This window comes from Salvelinus namaycush, chromosome 1 (genome assembly GCF_016432855.1).
Source record: "Salvelinus namaycush isolate Seneca chromosome 1, SaNama_1.0, whole genome shotgun sequence".
Taxonomy (NCBI): domain Eukaryota; kingdom Metazoa; phylum Chordata; class Actinopteri; order Salmoniformes; family Salmonidae; genus Salvelinus; species Salvelinus namaycush.
In genome coordinates this window covers 71,307,586-71,328,482 of record NC_052307.1, presented here as the reverse complement: position 1 = coordinate 71,328,482, position 20,897 = coordinate 71,307,586, and the positions used below count along the sequence as shown (strand labels likewise).

General features: G+C 44.0%; 1 protein-coding gene across 1 annotated transcript; it reads right to left on the bottom strand.

Annotated features, from left to right (window-relative positions):
• Positions 1-4,871: 4,871 nt before the first annotated feature.
• Positions 4,872-18,909, bottom strand: LOC120052790 (tripartite motif-containing protein 66-like). Its single transcript, XM_038999916.1, has 18 exons — positions 18,802-18,909; positions 18,476-18,604; positions 17,323-17,536; positions 14,855-14,984; positions 14,444-14,560; positions 14,013-14,127; positions 13,563-13,709; positions 13,266-13,383; positions 12,270-13,120; positions 10,178-10,393; positions 9,410-9,557; positions 8,937-9,015; positions 8,650-8,839; positions 7,484-8,403; positions 7,098-7,230; positions 6,841-6,915; positions 6,588-6,740; positions 4,872-6,373 (listed from the first exon to the last, which is right to left on the bottom strand). The coding sequence occupies exons 1-18, from the start codon at positions 18,907-18,909 to the stop codon at positions 6,137-6,139; spliced, it is 4,080 nt and encodes a 1,359-aa protein (XP_038855844.1). The 3' UTR covers positions 4,872-6,136.
• Between the last annotated feature and the right edge of the window lie 1,988 nt (positions 18,910-20,897).

The window sequence follows — 20,897 nt, the reverse complement described above, 5'->3', positions numbered from 1 at the left end:
GAGCAAAAAAGTCATTTAGTCTGTCTGGGAGCAAGACATCCTGGTCCGCGACGGGGCTGGTTTTCTTTTTGTAATCCGTGATTGACTGTAGACCCTGCCACATACCTCTTGTGTCTGAGCTGTTGAATTGCGACTCTACTTTGTCTCTATACTGGCACTTAGCTTGTTTGATTGCCTTGCGGAGGGAATAGCTACACTGTTTTTTATTCGGTCATGTTTCCGGTCACCTTGCCCCGGTTAAAAGCAGTGGTTCGTGCTTTCAGTTTCACACGAATGCTGCCATCTATCCATGGTTTCTGGTTTGGGAATGTTTTAATCATTGCTACGGGGAGAAATGGCACTCGATATAACTTAACAAAGTTAATATGTTTTCCAGATAATTTGATTTCTTTCATTTATTGTTTTCCCCCCTCAGGACATGGCAGAAAATGGTAATATATTTGACCGCAATTTACAATGCAGACATCTAAAAAGACAAAACCTTGATGCTTTCTATATGGCTCTTTCACATTCACTGTACCAGTCTATAGTCCCACCTATCTAGGGTTTGTCCTTGGCCTCTGGGTACACACTATGTAAGCTGCTGAACATCTGCAGTGCTGTGGGGATAGACAGGGCTTTACGGAGACCAGAAACAGTTAATACCGCTGATACCTCCCAATTACCATGGCTAACACATAAGCTCCAACTGCACAACATTAAATGCCCACATATGTCCAACGTATGAGGCATGGTTTGATTGCAGGGTTCAGTACCTTTGAAAGGGAGGTACAACAATCCACTTTCCCTTTTCCCCCCCACAGTTCAAAAAGAACAAAGAAAGTCATTCAATTCTTCAAACTTCAATTTCATGGACTGTTTCACTAGTCAAAAAGTCCTTTCATTTATTTTTATTTTTTACACTGGCTGTTTTTTTCCCATGTCTACCGCTGTCATTGTTGACTAAAGTTCACAGGGGTGTCGCATAATTATCTTGTTATGTTTCATTTTACGTCTGTTAACTGAAAGGTCGCAGACCCCAGGAATAAAAGGCTTAAAATGTGCCCAGGACCAAAAATGATGCAGCATATTGTGGCCTGATTGTTCCATGAGTAGAATCAAATCAATAATCTTCACTGAGGGAAGCACAGCGGGGAGACAAGACTGAACACTGTACAGAAAAAAAGACACATTGGACAAATTCAATACAGACTACATCACATTATGACAATCAATGAAGCCAGCACTTTATGGTGTGAGAGTGACAATAAACAGCTAGACTGGAAGATGTGATGCTGTGTTACGCAACTACCTTTTATTAGAGGAGGATCAGGTAGAATCAGGTAGAATACAAGACACAGAACAAAACGGCTGGGGGAATGCCTATAATGGTGGATGGAGTAAAAACAGGTAACAACAATGCCCTTGTCACTTAGTAGGCCATGTTTTATATACTGTACCAGCTATTATCTAAGAGCTCTCATGAGATAACAACAAGAGAGTGGTATTCTTGAAAACACGCAAATGAAGACGACTGTCCCTCAACAACAGTATTTAGTGTATTATTTCTGTCTTTCAGATCCACAGTCCCTAGACTGCAGTTTGGGCCCTACCATATCCTAATGGCTTTGGACTTGTGGAAGTGTATCAATCCACAGTCATAGGAGACTTGTAACCTACAGCCAGAAATCCCTCATGTTGTCAGACCGACAATCGCTTTTCATACCATCTTCTCTCAAGAAACAGCCATGAACTGATCTCAAACTGCCACTTTGCACTATTACCCCGAACGCATCGAGGGGGTCGAACTATTGTTATTCAACAATAATATTTGACTTCACTACATACAAAACACTTACCACTGATTGACTGGGGTTCCCCTTAAAAGCAATGCTGCCGATTTACCTATTAAAATAAACCCCTGCTCCCATATGTGTGGCTAATCAAAAACAGGCATCACAATACCAAATAAAGTAAGGAGGTAGTTCATAAGGTCTGGAACTTTTATGAGCTACACCATTCCCCTGAAGTTGAGTAGTAATCACTATATATTTACTAGCAGAAAAACGTGGAAAAAACACCACTAGTCCCGCAAAAATGTTATCCTTTATTGGTAATGTTAAGAAAGAAGTGATGTGTGCTCTTGACATGAGACAGGGGCCAGCAGCAGAGCAGCATTTCCAGGGTAAAGAGAGGTTTAAACGCTGCAGGCAGAGTGATTACATCATGTCTGTCTTCATGAGAACCTCCTGGGAGCAGCATCACCCTCCAGCATTGTCAGGACAGCAGGCAGACAATCAGCGTCTTAATCCTGCAGGTATTGAGGGAATTCTCCCAGACAGCACTCTGATCTGATTTAAGACTCATCAGGATACTGTCTGTAGAGATGAACCAGAATGAGTCTATTGGAGTGAGAGTGTGCATCCCAAATGGCACCCAATTCCCTGTGTAGTGCACTTCTTTTGACCATGACTCGTATGGCTCTGGTCAAAAGTAGTACACTATGTAGGAAATAGGATGCCATTTGGAACGCATCCGTGGGGTGGTGGGGCAGGATTCACTGGAATAATAAGATTTACTGAGAGCAAATGTGTGTTTCTCTCAGGAAGGAAAGATGGATATCATCTCTTGGGATGGAACAAGTAACCCAGCTTGGTTCCTTTCATCAAAGGAGAACTGTAACCGCTTGGAGGGGCAAGGAATTCACTCTTGATCCAGTAAATCTTTTCACAGGAATATATGTGAGAGGTCTTTTGATACAAATTAATCTCTGCTGGTCTGCCTCTAGGTGCTAAAGTTGGCACGTTTTAAATGCTCCTCAGTTCATGCCTTGCTGAAATTCAATTTCTAGTTTGCATTTTTCATTCGAATTTGGGGCTTAGGATTTCTTAACTTTTGAAAGACACCTCTTTGGCCTAACTACATGGATTGAGAGTCCAACAAAAAGGTATTTCATTGGACATGCAAATCCATTAAATCCATCATGCTTTTCCTTGATAAAAAAATTCAAACGTATGGTTAGAGAGAGTATGAAAGGAGCATAGATCGTATTCTTTAGTTAATACTTAATGATGGTGGTTAGTATAATATGAGATTGTTTTGCCAAGACTACAGTGTGTTTTATCATCTTGTTGCTTCTTGTGACTTCCATGGCTCACAACTCTGCTAAAGTATTTTCCAGACTCGCCCACATTAAGATGATCCTATCATTATTAATAGGCTGCCATGATTGCATCTCGAGAGAAAATGAGTTACGGTCAATGATGGAAATGTCCAAAAAGACCACTCCCCTCTCTGTGATGCGAAGACCCACCAGTCTGCTGCTAGCTAGCCCACAGTCAAGACAGCACTGCTTCTCACTGCTCACCACTCACAGAATCAGGCTCATTACAGTCCAGCCAGGGTCGGCCCTAGATATAATCGACATAAGCAACCGCTTAAGGCCCCACGACCGCTAGGGGACCCCCAATCCACATTTTTTAAATAAAATATAAATAATTTTAGGAACTCAGTCGGGGTTTCAACTTACAGTTGAGAGTTAGAATAGTAGAAAACACAAGGTGCAATTTCAGAATTTGGTTGTGCATCAGCAGTTTTTCTGTTGTAATTTCAGGTTGGATTAAAGCAGAAGACTAATTTCCATCTTGCATGGACTAATAAAGTATATCTTATCATAATCATGGTTGAATTACCGACAGGGCACGCATAGCACATGCCCGTGGGGCCTCAATTGATTTTGTTAGTCACTCTCACTCAGATATCATATTAACATGGTATAAGTCATGGCAAAATGTGTAGAATTGCAGGAAATTAGCCTCAAAATAAAAAATAAAAAATTCCACCCTTTTTCAAAATGTGTAGAATTTCAGGAAATTTGTTGTAAAACCAACCATATTTTGCTTAGGACCCCCAAAAGGCTAGAGCCGGCCCTGCATCCACCACAAATACACCAGGCTGCTCTGTTATTATTATGCCTTTAGTGAAACATTTCAATGTGGAATGCTTTAATGTCTGCATGATGTTTCAATCAAGACTTTCGAGGATAATTGAATTAGAAAATTGGTCGGGGCTAGCCGGAGGTTTTCAAAGGGACCCAGGATTAATCATACATCATTCACTGTCCTCAACCATAAGCAACCATAAGGACCCTGTGAATCATCTTTAATGGAAGATTACACTCAAAGTGAATGATTTGAAGGGTTCCAGGCAACGCATAATGTTCTAACTCATTAAGAGAAAATTACTTTTATGTAGGAAAAGTCTTGGACAAACAGAGAATCGGGGCTTTGCATGGTAGGCTGACAAGGCAACTTTTAAACACTTTTTATCTCCATTAAATATTTAGTAAGGCATGTTATCTTTCTTGGATATGACTAGCTGCTGTAAATAAAGGAAGATGAAAGAAGTTGTGAAATAGCTTACATCAACATAAATGTCGTTATTTTAGAAGATTATTTTTCTTTCATGTCTTCATGTAAATTAAATATTTGAACAAACTCACAATCCTGAGAAGTCGTCTGCATTAATACCCACTGATACTCTGGCAACGCATCCTGCATCTTGTCAAGTCCACAGCAACACCGCCCATATGGAGAGAGGTGGGACACTGACTGACACTTGACTGTTGGCAACTAATCACAACCCCATTCTGTCAAATCCCCCAGAAACTCCAGAAATGACTCAGCATACCTTTAAGCTTATTACATATATTTTAGGTAGTAACTAGCAAGAAGACTACATTGATACAAAACATGCCTTTGTCGGCTAAAGATAGACATTTATTATTTCCATTACCCCATAAAATAACTTCAGACAGAATAGAAATTAGGAATCAAAATGAAACGTAGAAGAATAGCAAGGACCGTTTCAAATACAGCACTTTTCTTTTCAACTATTCTTTATTAAATGGACATTTCTTGATACCAGCTAACTCTGAGAGGGTCTTTGTAGCTTTTAGGATTCAATATTAGAGATGGAAGCAGAGATATTCCATATTGAAAAGTCCAAATGAAATACTACAGAGAAAAAATACCTACAATCGTTTTAAGTCCGTTTGTATATTCAAATAGCAAACTTAGCTTGATCTGACAGTTAATTTAAGCTATTATTTTGCAGCAACCTTTAAAAAAATACAGCCAGCTCTACCGTATTGCAGCAGCCATTTTACATAAATGAAAAACTAACATGTACATTCTACATAGAAACTACAGAAAGTTGAAATAACATAACATTCCTCTTAAGTCACTCTTAACTTCGCCAGGTCTTTCTACTTATTCACACTGGATCAAATACCTCCCACTCCCATTAAGCCTGAGAAATAATCATTACTAACACTGGCCTTATACTAATGAAGTATAATTTCATTAGGATTTAATAAATGCAAATCTAAAGCATATGTGCCTTGCAATACTATTGTGGCAATTTCAACTAAAGGTATGTTCATTTTTATATTTATCTTAATCTTCTTTGAATAGCCCCCTTGGTTCAATATGAACTTATCCTTTTCCTTTGTGCTCAGTCATTGCTGCTGAAGATAGGGCGCCCTCTGCCAGTCACTCAAATCATTACCGTAAAAAAAGGTAGGCCGTACATAACGTTCTATACTGTACTTTAAGTGCATATAGGACAGAGACATATATATATATATAAAAAATGAAAGACAGAAATATTAACATTAATAGTCTGTATTTACTAATTGCCTGCAATCATTTAGCCACTAAAAACACTCAATATTAATATATAAAACAAGATAATGTAGAGTTTAATATTTATAAATATGTTTACCATTTATTAATACTGACCTTATAGGTTTTGCTGTATATATGATGGAGAATCTACATATATAAGTAGAATCTCCAAATATATCTGGAACAAAAAACAAATACCAGAAACGCAGTTTATAAAGGCATAATAAGTATAAAGATGTATGTCAGATTATAGTTATACAATAATATTTGACACAAATATCAGGCCAAATTAAGAGCAGATAACCTTTATAATGAAGAAGTACAATTCTCAAAATGTAAATATGTACATACAATCCCTTCATAAAAACTCAGCTTCCTCTCTTGGATGGAAACGTCCAGTGCAATATCATGTCATACTGTCCTTCAAAATAGCCAGTGATAGGCTCTGCCCCACTGCCCACTGCCTACAACTAGAAGTTATGCTTCCTCCAGTTGAGAGAGTGCCTCCTCTTCCTCTTCCTGTGGCACTGCTCTCTCTTCTCTGGCCAGGGGAAGCCTCCCTCGGCTGCTCTGTACACCTCGTCGTACTCATCGCTGTCGGAGTCCTCCTCGGCTGCAGGGAAGGCCCTGTCTGGGAACACCTCCCTGAGTCTGGAGCTGAAAAACGTCTCCAGGCTGCGACCTGCTTGGGCCACCTCTGAGTCCGGCTGGAGGACAGACAGAGAAACCAGACATTAAACACAGCTCATCTCAGGTTTTACTACTGTGACCCGGATCAGTACTTACAATTGCATTGTGAGACATTTAATAATGTAAATGATACAATAAAATATGCATTTGCAATATAGCACTGAAAGAGTGGTCAATATATACAGTTTAACCTCTATCACTAAAATAGTATTATTAATCTATATCACTTACATAATTGAACTTTGCACAGTTCCTGAACATGAGGGAGACATCAGCCACAAACTCCTCAGGTGAATAGTAGTGGTGAGTGCTCCTCTTGCTGAGTTTGGCCCTGATCACAGACAGATCCATGGGCCTTTTGATTATCTGGTAGTAGTGGCGAGCCTAGGTTTCAAAACACGTTTTATTAAACCAGATCACTGTGTTTTTGCGGAGTATTGTGAATACTAACATGCTGATTAAGAATAAGATTGGGATCACTTACCAGTGGACTGACCGGCTCATGGAAGGGAGCACTTAGCATGTTGCTGCAGATCAACAGAGTCAACCTCTCACACTTCTACAGAGGGGGGACAACATTGATTTATTACGATAAATAACATTTACTGTAACTAGTAGGTGTGAAACCCCACTTACAGAAGACATTGAGCCCTCCTTGACACTACTGACTGGTCATTACCAGTAATATGTTGAGTCCAGTGTCAGTTGATTCAAATTTTCATAATGAAGAATAATACTTACTCTCTGGTCACAAGCAGAGAGCACATGAGGCAATGGCTTTCCTGAACATTCTGCAGCCAGCCTCTGGTTCTCACAGTCATACTCCACCTCTGGCTGCTGGATATCTCTGCAGAAGGTACACACCCAGTCACCCCTGAAGTGGGAGAGGACACAGAGGCAGACATTGGTTATCCTCAACCACAGAGCAGTAGTGTAGACAAGACTGATGGATGAGAGAAGTGAGGTGTCCCAAATGGCCCCCTATTCTCTGTATAGTGCATTACTTTTGACCAGAGCCCTATGAGCCCAATGAGCCCTATGAGCCCGGTTCAAAAGTAATGCATTATATAGGGAATCGGATGCCATTTGGGACACAGTCTATGACTTATGGCGATTAGATGACTTACGTGGGGAAGCTGAGGAGAGCGGGCACATGGCAAGACAGGTGGAAGACTTTGGGACAGCGGTCACAGCACAGAAGGTCTCCTCCGATCAGACACACGGCACAGAAGTCTTCACTCTCCATCTCCATGGTCTCTGCCCCAGGCATGACCTGCTCGGCTTCTTCGCAATGCATCTGTGGACCAGGGTCTGCAGGCAGAGCCCTCTGGGCTGGACGGGACTCCACTCCTGGGTCAGGACTGATAGAGGCTGGGTCAGGGACTGAGTCTGGCTCCGATTCCAGATCTGGTCCAGATTCTGCAGACCCTTGTGATTCAGGGGGTTGTGCACAGTCTGATTCCAGGTCAGAATCTAATTCCGAACGTGTTTCAGATGGAAAACGGGGGTCTGAGCCAGGGTCAGGTTGGAGGTCTGATTCCATATCAGCCTCTGATTCCGCATCAGCATCCAGGTCTTCACCATTCTCTGATTCTAAACCATTCTCTGATTCTTCACTACCTTCTGATTCCACACTAGGTTCTGCTTCCAAACTAGGTTCTGATTCTGTAGCTGCCTCATCAGGAGATTCCTCATCAGCAACTGATTCCAGACCAGCCTCCGATGCAGACTCAGCTGGTGGATCAGACTCTTGCTGGGGATCTGATTCTGGTTGTGGGTCCGAGTCCAGTTCAGGGTCAGAAACAGTTTCTGAGATTGACCTGGGATTTGAGTCAGAGTCAAGGTCAGGTGCAGAGAAAGGTGGGGGTGATACAAGATCAGTGGCGGGTACTTGCAGTGTGAGCTCTTTGTGAGGACTGTCTCTTCCATGCTCAGGCCAATCATTGATTACTGGAGGTGGGAGAGATTGATTGATAGTGTGTCTCTCTGAGTATTGTTTATCCAGAGACGGGCTGACCGTTGCGACCTTGGCTTCTTTTGATATTCCCTGTAGACAAAGTACAGAGTTGGACATTTAGAACATGCCAGTAGTATTATACCCTGATCTGAAACACATTGCCATTTAGTTCAGACCTAGCCTCTTCTCTGGGCTAATTGCTGCTGCTTATAAGAACCAGCTGCTGGACAAAACTAGTTCAGACAAAATGTTTATTGTGGTTATGAAATGAGTATAATCTGACATCATAGACTTTCTGGAAGAGAAGAGAGTTCACGGTGTTTTAGTGGAGCCTACCTCAGTCATCTTGTCCTCCCATCCCCTCTGTGGAACAGGTCCGGTCCTTTCTGTTGCGGTGTCTGGCAGAGGGTCACTCTGTCGCCGCCCCTGTGGTGGGATCCGAGACACCAGGATCTTCAGCCTTTCCAAACACACCACTGGAACCTTGGAACTGGAACTCCCAGATTCCTTCTGTACCTCTCTGTCACTGATGTATGAAGAGGGAAGTGGTGAAGCAACATACCTTTAGCTTTTCCCCTTAAACTATTTTTTGAAGATTATTGTGATGTTTAAATAGAACATACCTGTTGTCTGGAGTCTTTCTTGGTATTCTGCATTTTCCTTTGACGTCATGCCCAGTCTCATCATATGCATAGACATAATCTGGTAAACAGGAGAAAGAATAATCATTTGATGAATCCATTTAACTGATGTGAAAGCAGAATTTGGATATTAGTGATGATGATACTGTATACATCTCTCAGTGGTCATATGTTCATATGAGAGCATATTGTTACTACATAATCAGAACATATTTATCTACAGTTATAAATATATATATATATATATATATATATATAGAGAGAGAGAGAGAGAGAGAGAGAGAGAGAGAGAGATGTGTTGTTTATTATTGCCATGGTGTACAATATTGCAAGCTAGATATGAATTGCAGTGTACAGTGTATACAGAAATAAATAAATCATCTGAGAAATGTATATTAATATAATAATAAATAAATGATAAATGTATAATATTTGGAAGTTAAGTGGCTCAGTACCAGGCTCTGTCTTGTAGATGGTCAAAGGCGACAGGCGTAGGCTGGGCTGGCCTCTGGAGGGAGGAGTGGCTAAGGATCTCTCCAAGGAGGCCACAGATCGTATCACTCCATCAGAAGACAACCCCCTCCGCCTGAGATCCATGAAACCCTGCTGAGGGAGGGAATCAGTCATAATCAACATCAACTACTATATCAAGCACAGACACCAACCATATTTTACATCCAAAGTCTGTAAGAATAAGGAGAAGGGACACCTTAGTGTTAGCTTTAGGAATGGGTTTAGTAAGATAAACCAGATATCGTTACAAAACATTATGGGTATTGTACTACATCATGCTACAGAGTCAACTGCAGAGACAAAAACAAGAAAAGGCTTTGCTGCCAAAAACCTGGAATCTGATTGACCCAAAAAGGTAATTTTGTTAAATGTACCTTTAAACAGCAACACTAGCAACTTTGTCCAATTTGTTTGCAAAAAAAAGCAAATGGACTCATTGCTGCATCAGTTCTGTTTTTTGGTAATGTCTTTTACCCTCTGCAAAGAATTTACATTGCCATGTGTGTAGCCAAACCTTTCTACCACATTTATATGTATCCCTTTAAAATCAAATCCAAAACTGCTGAGACTGCACCTTAAAATAACTGACATATTGTAATAGATACAGTATTTGGAATATTGTTTTCTTTTACAATGTTCTTTTCTTTGTATAGAATTACATTAATTATAGGATCTCTATGGCAGCAGGTCTCTGTTTAGTAATAGGTTACCTGGTCTGCCATGCGTCCCCTTTCCACGGCTGCTGTTGCTAGGCTGTGGGTGGCCCCCAGGGGCCTGTCTGTGGAGGGGCTGCTGGAGGGGCCTGCCAGTTCTGGTGGGATGCTCTGGGATCGACTCTTCCTCCCACACAGTGAGCTGGGCCTGCTGCTCTGAGCATCAACACTAAACCCATGGGTCGTCACAGACATCTCCAATGAAGTGGATCTCTGTCAGAACACAGAAACACGAAGGCAGACCGCCTCAGCACACTCTACTGTTGCTGACTGAGCATCATACAACACAGGTGCATCTATTCATGTCATAGCAACAGAGAGACAGTGCGGTGGTGGGAGGTGTGTGGCGGAACAACCTTCAGTACGACACGCACTAAGGACGCCACTCAGAATCCATTCTGTGAGCCCTGCCTGTCTGATTAAAAACAACGCAATCGCTACAAAGCCCATTCATTTCAGCGAGAGATGGCCCACACAACTGCTCACAACACCGTCATTCTACTGATAATGAAGGGCTTAGTTACAACACCAATTATCGTATGTAAATCCACCATCAGAAGTGCGTTAGCTAGGCTCCTTTGAATAAGCGGCATTAGCACATCACAGATTAGACTCTCTTTCTGTCTCTCCTCCATTGGCCTTCCCCTCTCGTCATCATTTCACTAATGTGAGTTTTCCAAAAAGCCCCCAGTAACTGTGTCTCTGTGCTAATGCAGCCATACGCCTGACAAAGCTCGAGCACTAGCCTGTGTCTCAGCACCCCTCCTCTTCCTCTCACCCCTCCTCTTCCTCTCACCTCTCCTTCCCTCCCTTTTTTTCTCTGTCTTATTTCTCACAGCGCGCCACACACCATGGAGATTTAGACCAGCTGACACAGAGCATGTGCTCATAATTACCACTCGGTTAAAACACTTACCTGATCCGCGCCCCGAGGAGAGGTGTGAAGGAGTCTAAATGTGGAGAAAAAAGCTATAATCCTCTTCTAGAGGAAGAGGGAGCGAGACAGAAGACAGGGATGTATCTGAGAGAAGTGTACCCAGAGCTGAAATCAACCTGCCAGCTCCACCAATTCCCCAAGTGTCTCATTATTACCAGGTTAAGTATGTATGTGGCTGCGCCCAAGCGCTTTTTCTTCTCACTTTCACTCACTGTGTCTTGGCAAGGCGGAAATCATGTGCCTCTGTTGTTTTAATCATGCAGGAGGAACATTTTTGATCGGTGATCATTCGGTTGCTCAATCCCTGGTACCAAGGGTAAACAGTAGAATCTTTTTTTAGTTTTTTTTATATATTTCAGCATAGCTGGTGCTTTGATTGTGTTAGTGTGCCTCTTTCTTAAGCATAGTTCCTTCTTCAAATGGAAGCACCTCAGGTTTCTGTAGCACCATCTGTTTTCAGGGCAGCTGTCAACCACTGTGACTGATAATTTGGCGTAAACAAAGTTATTGCCAGAATTCTTTCAATATCCACTGTATGTAGATATTGAGACAGGAAATACTGCTGTCAGCCTGGGTTTTAAGACTTGCAATCATGCGAAGCTCCCTGCGGTACAATGTGCTTTGAGCTTCAATTATAACACCATGAAACCAATTTACTGTATCCAGCCTGCCCTCAACCCATTGGCTTTTTATTCTGCCATAATGCACAACCGAAGTGAAACAATGGCTGTACCTTGCACTATTCTCCTCAGGACAGGTGTGTGACCTGTGGTTTGTGTGTGCGTGTATGTGTGCATTGCCAGAAGCGAAGCAGGGCTGAGGCATGTGTGTTACTGTGAGTCTGAGAGGTGTTTGTGAGCAAGACTGTGTGTTTTGACACCTCTGAGCTCAGAGTGTGTGGTGAGGTCTATAAGGCCATAGAGAATGAGGAGGGACAAGTGTGACCACTGGGGAGTCAACAGAGTGAAAGCGAAATGAGGTTGTGGGACCTATACAACTCTCTGGTCAACAGACAACAATGGGGGAACTCCAACGTAGACCAAAAGTGCACTATCGCTGAGCAAACATGGACAGCTTTACGAAGATGATATGGTTTAAGCATCTCTGATGTGAAGAAACAATGTTCATTATAGTGTGCTTTGGTCAACTCACCATGCCATCTCTGCAGTCTCTGGATGGCTGTGTAGTCCTGGCCTCCTGCTGCTCTTCCTCCTGCTGCTCTTCCTCCTGCTGCTCCACTGCCAGTTCGGCCACTAGGGGAGACAGGAGCTGCTGCTGTTGCTGTTGCTGTTGCTGTTGCTGTTGCTGCTGCTGCTGCTGCTGGATCCCGTCTGTCAGCACCTCTCTGTCCACCCCTGTCTGTACATGTGTCTTCTCCCTGCTCCCCTCCTGGATCTGCTCTGTCAACACCTCTCTGTCCACAGCTGGCTGCCCAGGAGTCTGCTCTCTCTCTCTGCTGGCCTGCTGGCCCTGGCCTTCCCTGGCCCCATCTGTGGCTGGCTGTGCATGAGTTTCGGGAAGCGGCTGAATCTGAGGCTGGTAGAGGGCTGTGGCTGGGGGCTGAAGTCCAAGACCTCTACTGTTGGAGCTGGAGCTGAGCAGGCCTGGGTCAGCAGCCGGGAGATGCTCTGGCTGTTGGGGACGCTGCATGGAGGAGGGCGCCACAGCTGGTGGACCTGGAGGACTGTCAGGGCCCCAGCACCTCAGCAGCTGACTCTGGTGCAGGGCCAGTGAGGGAGAGCTGAGGGTGGACTGGGCACACCTGGCGGAGTAGGGGTTGGGTTCCCGCTGGGTCTTGTCCAGCTGCACAGCTGGCTGTGGGGGTATGCAGTGGAGGCAGCACATCTGGGGCTGACAGCAGGCCTGGAAGGCACAGCTCTGCTCCCGCCCTCCATGGCACACAGATGGCAGGGACAAGCAGGTGATAGGCTGGGGCCTCAGGATGCTGGGGAAGGCCACGCCCTCAGAGTAGGAGCGATTTCCCCCCTCGGCAGTGAGCTGACCTAGAACAACAGAGATACTTGTAGTTTAGGAATAAGGCCAGGTCTCCAGTAGGAAGGCATTAAATGCAACACTTTCAATAATTACATACTACCAGTTTACAACCAGTCACTGCTACTGCAGCCAAGTCCTTAAGCCTTAGTTTACCCAAAGTTGAGATCTGCTTAGTCCAGTAGCTGGCATCCCAGTTGAATTTGATTTTCACAGGGAGCCAGGCGTCTGAGTGAAGTGGGGGTTCAAGCAGGCGCTGCATCTGGAGAGAAATCTAAAGGAGGACAGGCGTAATGTAAAAGCCCAAAAGACCTTTTATCATAATCAACTCCAAAAATGTTTTCTTTCTCTTTTTTTAAATGAGACTAGAAAATGGCCTTGCATTTTACAAGTGGCAAAAGAATGGTCTTGTGTTTGACCCGCAAGCCCACCCTTCTGTCCCTTCAGACCTACCAGCTCCCTGCTGAAGAGCAGTGGGTTCTTGAGGTGGTGGGCCGTTGCCCAGCTGATGAAGTTCTGCACGTGGTCCAGCTGGCTGCACATCTCTATCGCCCCCTGCAGCTGGTCCTCCAGGCGCCGCTGGAAGTCCTCTGAGATCTTCTACACACACACACAGAGGCAGACAGAAACATGCTCACGTGTAATTGCTGGTACAGAGAGAGTGAATTACAGATGGAAAGAGAGAGCCTAATCAATGGCTTGTTTTTCGCCGGATTTCATTCCTAAGATCCCTGCTTTTTTGACAGATCATTATTGCCTCTCCATTGCGAGCGGTCGGAACTGATTAGATAATGTTGGGAGCGCTCCTGATTGGGAACATGTACATTCATGGTCAGCTAGACACTGGAGATGAATGCCCCTGGAAACATAGAGACTGAGGGGAGAGAGAGAGAGAGTCATTACCTCCAGTTGCTCTATTAATAGGTTAGCCCGTTTGTTCAGCTCATTCATCATAATCATCTTTGCCATTTTAATCTGGTTCTCAGCCTTCCTCTGCGTGACCTTTACACCGTGCAGCCTGAGAGGAACACAGAGAAAATTACATTCTGATTACTGACAGAGAAACCAAAACAGTTGATGGATTGTGGTGTATAAGTGCTTTATTGCACTTGGATGCTTTTCAAATGTTAGATGGGTATTTCATTCAGAGTTGGAGAGTGTATTGTATATAATCTTTGAGAGGACATATACATGTCATCAACATTGCTCTGGTAAATTTGAGCCAGGTTTCTGAGACCACCAGCTGTTGGCTTTACACTTGCTTTATGAGATCAGTGTATACTCTTGCTCATTCTACACATCTGTCTGTAATGTATTGTACACGCGGAGCTTACCTGTCCTCTATCTGTTTGGCTGTGCTCTCCACTGCAGACCTCCTCTCCTCCACCTGAGCCATCAGGCTCTCAAACTGCCACTGTTGGTCCTGCAGGGCCTTCCCAATGTGCACCAACCTGAGGACAAACAGATATCACAGTGGGTCAAATAATACAATAGAAACACCACTTAACCTCACCACTTTACACCCTTTCATTTAAAGCATCTCCTTGAGGGCTAGTTACTGTATGACGTTAGGGACTTTTGGGACCACTAATGCGCTGCAAAATCACAGGCAACAGGGCAATGTATCATATGGACTTAATTAGAATTAGGTAGGTTGAAGATATGCACCAGACACAATGCAGGAGGTTTTTAACCTGCTGTTAGCCCCTCACTGTAATGCCCTTGTGCCGTGTCTAAGGACTGACCTGTGGTTCTTGTGGGCGGACAGGTGACAGCTGCTGCAGCACATGAGGTCACAGGACTCACAGAAGAGCTCCAAGGGCTCCTGTCTGTGAGAGTGGCACATGAGGAGGGGGCGGCCACACGAGCCAGGGCCTACCGGGCAGAGGGGGGAGGGGGGAGAGAAGCATAGCATTACCACAGAGAAGGACTAAACAAGCAATTCACACTACAGCTAAAGGTATTGGGAGGAATTGGTGCTGTACATTTATTTGCTAAATGCACAAAGATATATCATGCAAACAAATGTTCAAAGACACATCATGTAAACAAAAGTGGCCTACTAAAGAGCAACTGCATAACATTCATGTCTGGCAGCACACAGCTTATGTACATCAACGTTTTATTCTATTTTTAAATCAATCTACAAGACAAACTACTATTTCATGAATGTTTCCTGTTGAGTCTTGTTTAATTTAGTTTCAAATGTTATCTGCAATCTCACTCTACTCTATTTTAGAGTTGGAAAATACATTGAATCTGATATTGGCCTCAAGTTAACAGTCATTCAGTATCATCATCATTCCAAAACTATTTTAGGTTGGGGAAATATGGCATCCTTTAAATCTAGTAAATATTTCTGGGCTTAAAGAATGGGTAAACAGATGGAAAATAGGGCAGAGAGAGGTCTTTGATCGGAGAAATGAAAGACCAGTGCCAATCTAGATTAATAACTTTGTTCGGTTGGCTTTTGAAGAATCAAACAAAACCTTCACACCGCAGGATGTAGACAGTAACAAATGCTGCTAGAGAACAAATTACTTTCATGTGTGCATGCATAAACGGCAATGTTTTAAAAATAAATGCAGCATTAGTCATTTGATTTGCAATGTAATGAGAGTTCCTACTCTATGCAAATTATCTGTATAAATAGCTGGAAATGTGATTCTTATGCAGCACATATGAGACTTCCTGCCCAAAGTTATCACTTCCTCACACTAAGGTTATATCCCAAATAGCACCTGTTCCCTATAGGGCTCTGGCCAAAAGTAGTGCACTATGTAAGAATAGGGTATAATTTGGGACGGAGTCCAAGCAATCACCATGTGGCATTAGTTAATTTACTTCAAAACTGGACCCAAATTGACTGAAGCCTTTAATTGACTTTTGAGAACAATAACAACCAATTGTTGTATCCTGATGCTGGTGTTTATTTCCCCTCTTGGGTAATGCTTGTGTCATGAAACTGTGTGCACTGCACTCGGAGCAGGCCTAAGCATTGTTATGAGGGGTTGACTGAGAAGACTGGGTGATGTTCAGATGGCTATCCACTGTACACATTAAAGTTGGTCCTATGTCTATACTCTGGGGTGATGCAGAAGGATTTCCCACAGTCACAGACACACACGCAGGCACAAACGCACACACAAACACACACAAACCACAAGGGGCAGGAAACAGATCACAACGTGATAGAGAGACCACAGGGTCACGATGAGTAAACACAGCCCCCAACAATACACAGTACTGCTGCTGTACACACACACACACACACACACACACACACACACACACACACACACACACACACACACACACACACACACACACACACACACACACACACACACACACACACACACACACACACACACACACACACACAGCTAAGCATGGCCCTAGTTAGTACAGTCAACTAAACACTGACTCAACAGAACAGTACAGCGCTCAACACAACCCTATAACATAAAGATCACATCCCAGTTCATATGCAAACTGCTGCACACAGGCCCACAGAGCCTGACTAAAGTCTCAGCTGAACATAGCTATCTGCTGAACACAACCCTACTGAACTCTGCTGGACACACCACTCCAATGAGCAGTGCCTTTTGCACAATGCTCTCCACAAGGCCTATTGTGCACTGCGTAGCACAGCCCCATTGCTAAGAGCTGAGTGACCACATCCTGCCTGCAGAGCTACGCTTTCTCACCCGCAACACTTCAAACTGATGTTCTCACCAAAACACAAAACACTAACACACTAAGACAGCAACACTTAGAGGTGGCAATAGAGGTGAGATGTGATCACAGAGTTACAGTATGACTTCGCCTTTTAGCATCCAAGAGTAGAGCCCTAGAAACGTACTTTTCAGCATCCATGAATAATATCACACTGCTGCTACAAAAATAGTATCATTCTCAGAGTGTTCACTTTCTGAATGTGGGCCACATGATAAAATGAATTGTGGAGGAACCATTACTGTACCACCAACCATTACAGGCTACATGCATAATTCATCACAATCATTCCTACTGAGACATGATTAACAAACAAACATGGGAAAAAGTTGAAACAAAGAAACCCAAACAGGTCTGATGACGACCCCGGAGATAGGAAGCCCATCTCCACCCAACCGGCCAGAGACACCCGGATGTGGAGACTGGAGAGGCAGTGAGGGATGGGAGAACCTGTCTGGGAGAGAGAGATGCTTGCCTGGTTCGGGTGGAGGCAGGGACCTGGGGGCTATCTGGTCCCTCTGGTGCAGGTCGGCCCATTGGTTAGTGGGCTTCTGGTGTTTGTGCAGGTCTGAGCACTGAGGGGAGGCTTTCTGGTGCTGGTGCATGTCTGTACACTGGTAGCACAGCCACTTGTTGCAGAATGTACACAGGCTCTGGGCTAGCCTGGGCTCTGGGCACTCTGCGCAACGCTGCCACAGACAAGAGAAGACCTGTCATGTATTGACACACACCAAGCACGCACGCACACAAGCACACACACAAAACAACAAGGTCGTCTGATATAAAGATGGGGTGACATATGTCAGAAGTATTTGTGTTACCTCCCTCTGTACTTTGGGCTAAATCACACTCCTCAGAGCGGTTACTTGTGTCGATGCTCACACATTCTGAGCTATTCCCAGAGAATGTCAGATGCATTCGAACAAGTTCCTCAAAATGAAGCCATGTTGAGAGTCACAGACACAAGCTGCTCAACCAGCTGATTCATTTCCCTTTTAATGCAGCTTAAAGACAGCTAGTAGCACAGAATGAAGTGCACATTCAAATCAAATGTACTGAAATCACATATCAAAATACAGCTGCAACAATATAAGAAAACAGGTCATACTGAAGTCATGCCAATTGCACAGGATGATCCTTTCTTCTTTCAGAACGTGTTGTGTATCTTTTCATCCTCCTCACATTACAGTTAACAGTTAACATTATCCCCTCAGAGTTATTTGGAAAAATATTCATATTCACTTTGTTAGAAATACACTGAAGCACATCAAAGACTTGAGAGAGTCTGAATACCCTCGGGCTAAGACAGCAAATAATAAGTCCACGCATTTACATTCATTCTATTTCTGCAATTGCCTCTACACACAGAGGCACAAACAAAAGTAGAATAGAAAATCTGCTTGTGGGGGAAAAAGAGAGTTGAGGTAATCTGTGTCAGCCGTGTCATAGGAATGTTAACAGAACGTTGAAAGAACGCCTTACCTTCTCCATGTCAGCACTGGGGTAATGTGTCCTCTAGTGAACGGTAGAGCTGGTACCCAGCAGAGCTGCTCTCGCTATCGGAGGGAGAGGACAGCACAGTCTGACGCTCACACACAGCACAGCAGCACTCACACTGAAGCTTTTACCTGCGGCAGGAAGCAGCATGCACCGAGAGGTGGCCCCAGAGAATACGGCTTACATGACAGCCTGCGTGCTGAGCTCTCCTCTCCTCTCCTCTCCTCTCCTCTCCTCGCCTGGTTCATCTGTGTGTAGGACTCCTCACAGAACAGAAGGAGAGGAGTGTCAAATTCAAATCCATCCTCTCTAACACACAAAAAAACATAATCCTTTTTCTTAAATAAGCCTGTGCATAATAATTGGGAATTAGGGAGATACGATAATTATTTTTTTTCTAGGGCGAAATATCCCCGGAAGCCCTTCCCAAAATGGAAGGAGAGGCCGAATGACCTACAATGTTGGAGGGAATTGTAAGCACTGCAAACGGGAGTGGAGCAGGCTGGGATGGGATGGGCTGTGGTGGGCTGGGTTGTGGTGGGCTGCTGGTGACCTCCTTCTGCATCCCTGTATCAGCACAAGGAGGGGACAGGTCCCTCTGGAGCCACACATGCTCACGTAGCACACCATAACCGGGTCAGGCTCTGATGAGCACCAGATGAGAGTAGGAAGCACTCCTGCTTTATCTTTATTACAGTATTGCAGAAGAGAAGGAATGGCACACTGCAAGGAAACAAAACTAACTTTGTGGCTGGATAGACAATCCATATACAGTACAAGAGAGGAGGATCATGTTGTAACTGCATTAAAATGCATCAGCAAAAAGTGACACTATTAGAAGGGGGGATATGACTCCTCCCGTTGCTGTAATGCTGAAAGAGTTGTGGAAAAGAGTAGTAAGACACCCTCACTATGCGAAAATCAAGATCAAAACACCATCATTGCTGCTGCTCTGAGTCTGCCTAACACCAAGCCCTGCAGCCTGACCTACAAATCTGACAACTTTCTCATCCTCTGGTGCTTCACAGGGGAGCTAAAAACCATCCCATTCCCTATTGTGTGCTCAAAGACCCACTTTAAAACACAATTAGTCAAACCTAGCGGACCCCGCCTCTTGTTCACTCAGCTCTCCTGCTTTTTAAACCCCCCTCCTCCCCTTTCAAACTCCCCATTTTGCTTTTAAACCAGAAAGGTGTTTGCACTATACCTCTCTGTGAGGGACAGCTCTCCTGCCCTGCTAAGTGAGGTTGGTGCTGTATAAAAGGCAGCCTGAAAGCATGACATCTCTAGAGATGTCACAATAATAGAAACTTCACTGGTGATGTCTCCCCTGAAAGCACACCTATGTAACATCCATTAACACTGAGGTGATGGGATCCAAGTGAAAAACCACTCCAATGTCACTTCCCTGATCAGACAATTATCTACATAGTGACTGTAAATATTCATGACTTCTCTGGCCAAACTCCTCAATCACTCCCTGTACTGTACACTGTAATGGAAAACTGTAAATTATAAGGTCATTTTGGGTATTATCAATACTCTGAAACGTTTTACTGCAGCATACTGTAAATGATGGTGCATTGTGGGAAAATGTTGTGGGTGGGGAAAGAACTGCTGTATTTCTAATGGTACTGTAATTGCACCCTACAGAAAACAGTACCATATCTTTGGAGCACCAAAAACCTTTTGACCACTAGTGGGTGAATGATATTGTTGTTTCTGGCTCATTAACATACAATATAAATACAAAAGTATGTGGACTCCCCTTCAAATTAGTGGATTTGGCTATTTCAGCCACACCCTTTGCTGTGAGGTGTATAAAACCGAGCACACAGCCATGCAATCTCCATAGACAAACATTGGCAGTAGAATGGCCTTACTGAAAAGCTCAGTGACTTTAAACGAGGCACTGTCATAGGATGCCACCTTTCCAACAAGTCCGTCAGTTCGTCAAATTTCTGCCCTGCTAGAGCTGCTCCGGTCAACTGTAAGGGCTGTTTTGTGAATTGGAAAGGTCTAGGAGCAACAATGGCACAGCCGCGAAGTGGTAAGCCACATAAGCTCACAGAACGGGACAGCTGATGCTGAAGCGCGCAGCGCATAAAAATCATCTGTCCTCGGTTGCAACACTCACTACCGAGTTACAAACTGCCTCTGGAAGCAATGTCAGCATAATAACTGTTTGTAGGGAGCTTCATGAAATGGGTTTCCATGGACGAGCAGCCGCACACAAGCCTAAGATCACCATGCGCAATGCAGGCTGGAGTGGGGTAAAGCTCGACGCCATTGGACTCTGGAGCAGTGGAAACGCATTCTCTGAAGTGATGAATCATGCTTCACCATCTGGCAGTCCAGGTTTGGCGGATGCCAGGAGAATGCTACCTGCCTGAATGCATAGTGCCAAATGTAAAGTTTGGTGGAGGAGGAATAATGGTCTGGGGTTGTTTTTCATGGTTCGGGCTAGGCCCCTTATTTCCAGTGAAAGGAAATCTTAACGCTACAGCATACAATGACATTCTAGACGATTCTTTGCTTCCAACTTTGTGGCAA